This window comes from Netta rufina (assembly GCF_964035555.1).
Source record: "Netta rufina genome assembly, chromosome: 37".
In the NCBI taxonomy this organism is placed as follows: domain Eukaryota; kingdom Metazoa; phylum Chordata; class Aves; order Anseriformes; family Anatidae; genus Netta; species Netta rufina.
This window is the reverse complement of record NC_140161.1, coordinates 35328-45921: the sequence shown is the minus strand read 5'-3', so window position 1 is coordinate 45921 and position 10594 is coordinate 35328. Positions and strand designations below refer to the sequence as shown.

General features: G+C 50.8%; 1 protein-coding gene and 1 long non-coding RNA gene across 2 annotated transcripts in view; both read left to right on the top strand.

Annotated features, from left to right (window-relative positions):
* The window catches only part of LOC311220685 (purine nucleoside phosphorylase-like), a gene marked incomplete at both ends in the record, with an annotated part of 22747 nt that extends 14106 nt beyond the window's left edge, over positions 1–8641 (top strand). Inside the window, 2 exons of the mRNA XM_084304237.1 lie at positions 1691–1873; positions 8374–8641. Of these exons, the coding sequence (XP_084160363.1) occupies positions 1691–1873; positions 8374–8641 (451 nt within the window). The remainder of the gene's footprint in view (positions 1–1690; positions 1874–8373) is intronic.
* A 68-nt stretch (positions 8642–8709) lies between these two features.
* LOC311220672 lies at positions 8710–10594 on the top strand. The gene is made up of 2 exons (XR_014619237.1): positions 8710–10039; positions 10088–10594. It is a non-coding gene; the product is annotated as an uncharacterized lncRNA (long non-coding RNA).

The window sequence follows — 10594 nt, the reverse complement described above, 5'->3', positions numbered from 1 at the left end:
CGTCTCGGGGGGTTTTGGGGTTGTCTTGGGGGTTTTGGGGTCAACTTGGGGGGCTTGGTGGTCAACTTGGGGTCTTGGTGGTCAACTTGTTGGGTTTTGGGGTCATCTTGGGGGGTTTTGGGGGTCATCTTGTTGGGTTTGGGGGTCATCTTGTTGGGTTTTGGGGTCGTCTTGGAGGTTTTGGGACGTCTTGTTGGGTTTTGGGGTCAACTTGGGGTCTTGGTGGTCAACTTGTTGGGTTTTGGGGTCATCTTGTTGGGTTTTGGGTCAACTTGGGGGGTTTGGGGACGTCTTGGGGGGTTTTGGGGGCGTCTTGGGGGTCTTGGTGGTCAACTTGGGAGTCTTCGTGGTCATCTTGGGGTCTACGTGGTCAACTTGGGGTCTTGGTGGTCAACTTGGAGTCATCTTGGGGGGTTTTGGGGGCGTCTTGGGGGGTTTGGGGGCGTCTTGGGGGGCTTGGTGGTCAACTTGGGGTCATCTTGTTGGGTTTTTGGGGTCATCTTGGGGGTTTTGGGGTCATTTGGGGGTTTTGGGGTCATCTTGGTGTCTTGGTGGTCAACTTGGGGATGTTGAGGGTCATCTTGTTGGGTTTTGGGGTCATCTTGGGGGTTTTGGGGTCATCTTGGGATCTTGGTAGTCATCTTTGGGTCTTGGTAGGCATCTTGGGGACATTGGAGGTCAACTTGGGGTCTTGGTGGTCATCTTGGGGTCATCTTGGGGGGTTTTGGGGTTGTCTCGGGGGGTTTTGGGGGCGTCTCGGGGGGTTTGGGGTCATCTCGGGGGGCTTGGTGGTCAACTTGGGGTCTTGGTGGTCGACTTGGGGTCATCTTGTTGGGTTTTGGGGTCATCTTGGGGGTTTTGGGGTCATCTTGGGGGGTTTGGGGGTCATCTGGGGGGTTTTGGGGTCATCTTGGGGTCTTGGTGGTCAACTTGGGGTCTTGGTGGTCATCTTGGGGTCAATCTTGGGGGTTTTGGGGTCATGTTGGGGGTCTTGGTAGTCATCTTGGCGTCTTGGTAGTCAACTTGGGAACGTTGGAGGTCAACTTGGGGTCTTGGTGGTCAACTTGGAGTCATCTTGGGGGGTTTTGGGGTCATCTTGGGGGGTTTTGGGGTCATTTTGGGGTCTTGGTGGTCATCTTGCGGATGTTGAGGGTCATCTTGTTGGGTTTTTGGGGTCATCTTGGGGGTTTTGGGGTCATCTTGGGGGTCTTGGTGGTCATCTTGGGGTCTTGGTGGTCAACTTGGGGACCTTGGGGACGCCGTTGGGGGTCATCTTGGGGGGTTTTGGGTCATTTGGGGGTCTTGGTGGTCATCTTGGGGCTCTTGGTAGTCAACTTGGGGTCTTGGTGGTCAACTTGGGGTCATCTTGGGGGGTTTTGGGGTCATCTTGGGGGGTTTTGGGGTCATCTTGGGGGGTTTTGGGGCCATCTTGGGGGGTTTTGGGGCCATTTTGGGGGCTTGGTGGTCATCTTGGGGTCTTGGTGGCCATCTTGGTGACCTCCCAAGACGTTTTTGGGGTCTCCACCGTGCCGTAGCCGACCCGAAGACCCCCAAAACCTCCCCGATTTTGGTCGGGGGTCTCCACCGTGCCGTAGGCAACCCAACGCCGTCACGCCGTGGTTGACCCGTCTGCCTCCCGTTGACGCCCCAAAACCCCGTTTTTTGCGGTTTTTTCCCCCCAAAAAAAAAGCTTCGGGACTCGTTTCCCCCCCATGCTGGACGCCTACGACCCCGAGCTGAGGCGCCTGGCCCTGGAAATGGCCCCCCCGGAGCTGCGGGCGCAGCGAGGGGGTCTACGTGGGGGTGGGCGGCCCCAGCTACGAGACCGTGGCCGAGTGCCGCTTCCTGCAGCGCATCGGCGCCGACGCCGTGGGTGAGTCCCGTAGGGGGGTCGGGGGGGGGGGGGGCCAAAATCCCAAAAGGGGGGGGGTCCAAAATGTCATGGGGGGGGCGAAACCCCATGGGAGTAGGCCAAAATCCATGGGATTAGCCCCAAATCCCATGGGAGTAGGCCAAAATCCAAAGGGAGTAGGCCAAAACCCCATAGGATTAGCCCAAAATCCATAGGATTAGGCCAAAATCCCATGGAATTAGGCCAAAATCCAACAGGAATAGGCCAAAATCCCATGGAAGTAGGCCAAAATCCAAGGGAGTAGCCCAAAACCCTACAGAGATAGCCAAAAACCCCATGGGAGTAGCCCAAAATCCAATGGGAGTAGGCCAAAATCCCATGGGATTAGGCCAAAATCCCATGGAAGTAGCCCAAAATCCCATGGGAGTAGCCCAAAATCCCATGGGATTAGCCCAAAATCCCATGGGAGTAGCCCAAAATCCATGGGATTAGCCCAAAATCCCATGGGAGTAGCCCAAAATCCCATGGGAGTAGCCCAAAACCCTACAGAGATAGACCAAACCCCATGGGAGTAGCCCAAAATCCAAAGGGAGTAGGCCAAAATCCCATGGGAGTAGGCCAAAATCCCATGGGAATAGGCCAAAATCCAAGGGAGTAGCCCCAAACCCCACAGAGATAGGCCAAACCCCATGGGAGTAGCCCAAAATCCCATGGGAGTTGACCAAAATCCATGGAAGTAGCCCAAATTGCAATGGGAATAGACCAAAATCCCACAGAAGTAGCCCAAAATCCCATGGGAGTAGGCCAAAATCCAAGGGAGTAGCCCAAAACCCTACAGAGATAGCCAAAAACCCCATGGGAGTAGCCCAAAAACCTATGGGAGTAGGCCAAAATCCCATGGGATTAGGCCAAAATCCATGGGATTAGCCCAAAATCCCATGGAAGTAGGCCAAAATCCTATGGGAGTAGGCCAAAATCCCATGGGAGTAGCCCAAAACCCTACAGAGATAGCCAAAATCCCATGGGGGTGGCACAAAATCCCATGGGGGTGGCACAAAATCCCATGGGAGTAGCCCAAAATCCCATGGGAGTAGCCCAAAATCCCATGAAAGTAGACCCAAATCCCATGGAAGTAGCCCCAAATCCCATAGGATTAGCCCAAAATCCCATGGGAGTAGGCCAAAATCCCACAGAAGTAGCCCAAAATCCCATGGGGGTGGCCCAAAATCCCATGTGAGTAGGCCAAAATCCATGGGATTAGGCCAAAATCCATGGGATTAGGCCAAAATCCCATGGGAGTAGACCAAAATCCAACAGGAATAGGCCAAAATCCCACGGAAGTAGCCCAAAATCCATGGAAGTAGCCCAAAATCCCACAGAAGTAGCCCAAAATCCCATGGGAGTAGCCCAAAATCCAACGGGAGTAGACAAAAACCCAACGGGAGTAGGCCAAAATCCCATGGGAGTAACCCAAAACCCCACAGAGATAGCCCAAAACCATGTAGGACCACCCCAAAAGACACACAAACACCCCAAAACCATGTAGGAACAGCCCCAAACCCCATAGAAATAGCCCCAAACCACACAAATACCCCAAAACCGTGTAGGAAATCCCCAAAACCCCATGGAAGTAGCCCAAAATCATGTAGGACCACCCCAAAACCACACAAATACCCCAAAACCCGATGGAAATAACCCAAAAGTACAAGGGAATACTCTAAAAACCCATAGAAATACCCCAAAACCCCACAGAAATACCCCAAAACCATGTAGGACCACCCCAAAACCACAGAAATACCCCCAAACCCTACATAAATACCCCAAAGCTACACAGAAATACCCCAAAACCCCTCAGAATTTCCCCAAAACGACACAAATTCCCCCAAACCCCACAGAAATACCCCAAAACCCCACAGATCTACCCAAAAAACCCCACAGAACTACCCCAAAACCCCACGGAAATACCCCAAAACCCCTAAAATACCCCAAAACCCCTCAAAAACACCCCAAAACCGTGTAGGACTACCCCAAAACCCCCAGAAATCCCCCCAAAACCCACTCAGAAACCCCCCAGGACCACCCCAAAACCGCCCCCATGTTAAAAGATCCCAAATAAACCCCAAAACATGCTAAGAACATGCTAAGAACACACTAGGAACACGCTAGGAACATGCTAGGAACACGCTAAGCCCCCAATATCCCCCCAATATCCCCTTAAACCACCCCAAAACCCCTTTTCTTCCCCCAAACCTCTCCCTAACCCATATAGGACCGCGATCATGCTAAGAACATGCTAAGAACATACGTATAAACCACACTAATCCCCCAAAAGAGCAAAATAACGATAAATAATGATAGAAAATGATAGAAAATAGTGGTAAAACCCTAAAAATTGGGGTCGGGGGGCGTAGGAGGGGGTATACCAGGGTCCCTTAGCGTGTCCTTAGCGTGTCCTTAGCATGTCCTGCCCTTTTTCCAGGCATGAGCAAGACCCTGTGACCCAAACAAGACCCCAAACACGCTCAAAACACCCTAATGACACGCTAAGGCACCCTAAAAACACGCTAAGACACCCCAATAACACACCAAGGCACCCTAATAATACACTAAGACACCCTAATTACATGCTAATAACATGCTAAGAACACACTAGGAACATGATATGAACACGCTAGGAACACGCTAAGCCCCCAATATCCCTCTAAAATCCCCTTAAACCACCCCAAAACCCCTTTTCTTCCCCCAAAACCCCTCCCTAACCCATATAGGACCGCGATCATGCCAAGAACATGCTAAGAACATACGTGTAAAACACACTAATCCCCCAAAAGAGCAAGATAACGATAAATAATGATAGAAAATGATAGAAAATAGTGGTAAAACCCTAAAAATTGGGGTCGGGGGGCGTAGGAGGGGGTACCCCGGGGGCCCTTAGCGTGTCCTTAGCGTGTCCTTAGCATGTCCTGCCCTTTTTCCAGGCATGAGCAAGACCCTATGACCCAAACAAGACCCCAAACACGCTCAAAACACCCTGATGACACGCTAAGGCACCCTAAAAACACGCTAAGACACCCCAATAACACACCAAGGCACCCTAATAATACACTAAGACACCCTAATTTCCTGCTAATAACATGCTAAGAACATGCTAAGAACATGCTAGGGACATGCTAGGAACATGTTAACCCCCCAATATCCCCCCAATATCCCCCCAAATGCCCCTAAACCACCCCAAAACCCCTTTTTTCCCCCGAAACCCCTCCCTAACCCATATAGGAATGCGATCATGCCAAGAACATGCTAAGAACATACATGTCCAATATGAAAACACCCCAAAGAGCAAAATAACGATAAATAATGATAGAAAATGATAGAAAAGAGCGGGAAACCCCTAAAAATAGTGGTCACGGGGTATAGTAGGGGGGACCCCGGGGGCCCTTAGCGTGTCCTTAGCGTGTCCTGCCCCTTTTCCCCAGGCATGAGCAAGACCCTATGACCCAAACAAGACCCCAAACACGCTCAAAACACCCTGATGACACGCTAAGGCACCCTAAAAACACGCTAAGACACCCCAATAACACACCAAGGCACCCTAATAATACACTAAGACACCCTAATTTCATACTAATAACATGCTATGAACATGCTAAGAACACGCTAGGAACATGCTAGGAACATGTTAACCCCCCAATATCCCCCCAATATCCCCCCAAAATCCCCTTAAACCACCCCAAAACCCCCTTTTTTCCCCCGAAACCCCTCCCTAACCCATATAGGACCGCGATCATGCTAAGAACATGCTAAGAACATACGTGTAAACCACACTAATCCCCCAAATAGCAAGATAACGATAAATAATGATAGAAAATGATAGAAAAGAGCGGGAAACCCCTAAAAATGGTGGTCACGGGGTATAGTAGGGGGTACCCCGGGGGCCCTTAGCGTGTCCTTAGCGTGTCCTTAGCATGTCCTGGCCCTCTTTAGGCATGAGCAAGACCCTATGACCCAAACAAGACCCCAAACACGCTCAAAACACCCTAATGACCCGCTAAGACACGCTAAAAACACGCTAAGACACCCCAATAACACACCAAGACACCCTAATAATACACTAAGACATTATAATAACATGCTAATAACATGCTAAAAACATGCTAGGAACATGATATGAACACGCTAGGAACACGCTAAGCCCCCAATATCCCCCCAATATCCCCCCAAAATCCCCTTAAACCACCCCAAAACCCCCTTTTTTCCCCCGAAACCCCTCCCTAACCCATATAGGACCGCGATCATGCCAAGAACATGCTAAGAACATACGTGTAAAACACACTAATCCCCAAAAGAGCAAGATAACGATAAATAATGATAGAAAATGATAGAAAATAGTGGTAAAACCCTAAAAATTGGGGTCGGGGGGCGTAGGAGGGGGTACCCCGGGGGCCCTTAGCGTGTCCTTAGCGTGTCCTTAGCATGTCCTGCCCTTTTTCCAGGCATGAGCAAGACCCTATGACCCAAACAAGATCCCAAACACGCTCAAAACAGCCTAATGACCCGCTAAGACACGCTAAAAACACGCTAAGACACCCCAATAACACACCAAGGCACCCTAATAATACACTAAGACACCCTAATTACATGCTAATAACATGCTAAAAACATGCTAGGAACATGATATGAACACGCTAGGAACACGCTAAGCCCCCAATATCCCCCCAATATCCCCCCAAAATCCCCTTAAACCACCCCAAAACCCCTTTTCTTCCCCCAAAACCCCTCCCTAACCCATATAGGACTGCGATCATGCCAAGAACATGCTAAGAACATACGTGTAAAACACACTAATCCCCCAAAGAGCAAAATATCGATAAGAAGTGATGGAAAATGATAGAAAATAGTGGTAAAACCCTAAAAATTGGGGTCGGGGGGCGTAGGAGGGGGTACCCTGGGGTCCCTTAGCGTGTCCTTAGCGTGTCCTTAGCATGTCCTGCCCTTTTTCCAGGCATGAGCAAGACCCTATGACCCAAACAAGACCCCAAACACGCTCAAAACACCCTAATGACATGCTAAGACACGCTAAAAACACGCTAAGGCACCCCAATAACACACCAAGACACCCTAATAATACACTAAGACACCCTAATTTCATGCTAATAACATGCTAAGAACACGCTAGGAACATGATAGGAACACGATAATAACATGCTAGGAACACACTAAGCCCCCAATATCCCTCTAAAATCCCCTTAAACCACCCCAAAACCCCTTTTTTTCCCCCAAAACCCCTCCCTAACCCATATAGGACCGCGATCATGCCAAGAACATGCTAAGAACATACGTGTAAACCACACTAATCCCCCAAAAGAGCAAAATAACGATAAATAATGATAGAAAATGATAGAAAAGAGCGGGAAACCCCTAAAAATGGTGGTCATGGGGTATAGTAGGGGGGACCCCGGGGGCCCTTAGCGTGTCCTTAGCGTGTCCTTAGCGTGTCCTGCCCTTTTTCCAGGCATGAGCAAGACCCTATGACCCAAACAAGACCCCAAACACGCTCAAAACACCCTAATGACCCGCTAAGACACGCTAAAAACACGCTAAGACACCCCAATAACACACCAAGGCACCCTAATAATACACTAAGACACCCTAATTTCATGCCAATAACATGCTAAGAACACACTAGGAACATGATATGAACACGCTAGGAACACGCTAAGCCCCCAATGTCCCCCCAAAATCCCCTTAAACCACCCCAAAACCCCTTTTCTTCCCCCAAAACCCCTCCCTAACCCATATAGGACCGCGATCATGCCAAGAACATGCTAAGAACATACATGTCAGATATGACAACACCCCAAAGAAGAAAATAATGATAAAAAATGATAGAAAATGATAGAAAAGAGCGGGAAACCCCTAAAAATTGGGGTCGGGGGGCGTAGGAGGGGGTACCCCGGGGTCCCTTAGCGTGTCCTTAGCGTGTCCTTAGCGTGTCCTGCCCTTTTTCCAGGCATGAGCAAGACCCTATGACCCAAACAAGACCCCAAACACGCTCAAAACACCCTGATGACACGCTAAGGCACCCTAAAAACACGCTAAGACACCCCAATAACACACCAAGACACCCTAATAATACACTAAGACACCCTAATTACATGCTAATAACATGCTAAAAACATGCTAGGAACATGCTAGAAACACACTAGGAACACGTTAACCCCCCAATATCCCCCCAATATCCCCCCAAAATCCCCTTAAACCACCCCAAAACCCCTTTTCTTCCCCCGAAACCCCTCCCTAACCCATATAGGACCGCGATCATGCCAAGAACATGCTAAGAACATACATGTCCAATATGAAAACACCCCAAAGAGCAAAATAACGATAAATAATGATAGAAAATGATAGAAAAGAGCGGGAAAACCCTAAAAATGGTGGTCATGGGGTATAGTAGGGGGGACCCCGGGGGCCCTTAGCGTGTCCTTAGCGTGTCCTTAGCGTGTCCCGCCCATTTTTTCCAGGCATGAGCACGGTGGCGGAGGCGGGGTGGCGGCGCGGCACTGCGGGCTGCGGGTGCTGGGGCTGTCGCTGATCACCAACGCCACCCCGCTGCCCCCCGAGGACGGGGCGGGGGCGACCCCCCGGGACCCCCCGGGACCCCCCGCGACCCCCCGGGACCCCCCGGCCGGGCACCAGGAGGTGCTGGAGGCGGCCGAGGCCGGGGCCCGGCACCTGCGGGAGCTGCTGGCACGCCTGGCCCCGCGTCTGGACGCGGGGGGACACGCGTGATCGCGGAGGGGGCGGGGGGGGGGGTGGGGGCGCGGGGAGGACATGGGTAGGACACGCTAAGGGGGACCAGAACACGTTTAGGACATGTTAAGGGGGGGACATGTTTAGGACACGCTAAGGGGGACCGTGACATGGGTAGGACATGCTAAGGGTGGTGACATGTTTAGGGCATGCTAAGGGGGACCATAACATACATAGGACATGCTAAGGGTGACTATAACATGGGTAGGACATGCTAAGGGGGTTATAACATGGATAGGGCGTGGGAAGGACATGCTAAGGGTGGTGACATGGGTAGGACATGCTAAAGGGGACCATAACATACATAGAACATGCTAAGGGTGACTATAACATGGGTAGGACATGGGTAGGACATGCTAAGGGTGGGGACATGTTTAGGACACGCTAAGGGGGACCAGAACATATATAGGACATGCTAAGGGGGTTGTGACATGGATAGGGCGTGGGAAGGACATGTTAAGGGGGGTGACATGTTTAGGACATGCTAAGGGGGACCAGGACATACATAGGACATGCTAAGGGTGACTATGACATATATAGGACATGCTAAGGGTGGTGACATGGGTAGGACACGCTAAGGGGCATTACAACATGGGTAGGACATGCTAAGGGGGACCAGAACATGGGTAGGACATACTAAGGGGGACCAGAACATATATAGGACATGCTAAGGGGGACCATGACATGTATAGGGCATGGGAAGGACATATTAAGGGTGGTGACATGTTTAGGACATGCTAAGGGGGACCAGGACATACATAGAACATGCTAAGGGTGGTGACATGGGGAGGACATGCTAAGGGGGACTATAACATGGATAGGACATGCTAAGGGGGACCAGAACATATATAGGACACGCTAAGGGGCATTATAACATGGGTAGGACATGCTAAGGGGGACCAGAACATATATAGGACACGCTAGGGTGACTATGACACGTATAGGACATGGGTAGGACATGCTAAGGGTGGTGACATGGGTAGGACACGCTAAGGGGGACCAGGACATATATAGGACATGCTAAGGGGGACCAGAACATGGGTAGAACACGCTAAGGGGGACCAGGACATGTGTAGGACATGCTAAGGGGGATTATAACATGGGTAGGACATGCGAACGGTTATAACATGCGTAGGACACGCTAAGGGGGACCAGAACATACACAGAACACGCTAAGGGCGACTAGGACACGTTTAGGACACGCTAAGGGCGGCGACGTGCCAAGGGCAATGCCAACACGCTAAGGACATGCTAAGGAGAACACGCTGCGGATTACAACATGCTAAGAACATGCTAAGGATTACAACACGCTGAGGAGAACACACGTGGGATGACAACATGCTAAGGACATGCTAAGGATTACAACACGCTAAGGATGTCATGTGTGGGATTAAAACACGCTAAGGATTACAACACGCTAAGGAGGACATGTGTGGGATTACAACACGCTAAGGACATGCTAAGGATTACAACACGCTACGGAGAACACGCGTGGGATGACAACATGCTAAGGACATGCTAAGGATTACAACACACTAAGGAGAACACGCGTGGGATTACAACATGCTAAGGACATGCTAAGGATTCCAACATGCTAAGGAGAACACGCGTGGGATTACAACACGCTAAGAACACGCTAAGGACGCCCACAGGGTAAGGGCCCCGGGCCGCAACACGCTAAGGACACGGAGAACACGCTAAGGACACGGCCCCGCTGCCACTGCATGCTGGGAGGACGGACACATGTTGTTAGCGTGTTAATCCCGTGTTAATCCGGATTGGATCCCCGTGTCAATCCCGTGTCAATCCCGTGTTAATCCGTATTGAATCCCCGTGTCAATCCCGTGTTAATCCCGTGTCAATCCCGTGTCAATCCCGATTCTACCCCGTGTCAGTGCCGTGTTAATCCAGATTACATCCCGTGTTAATCCA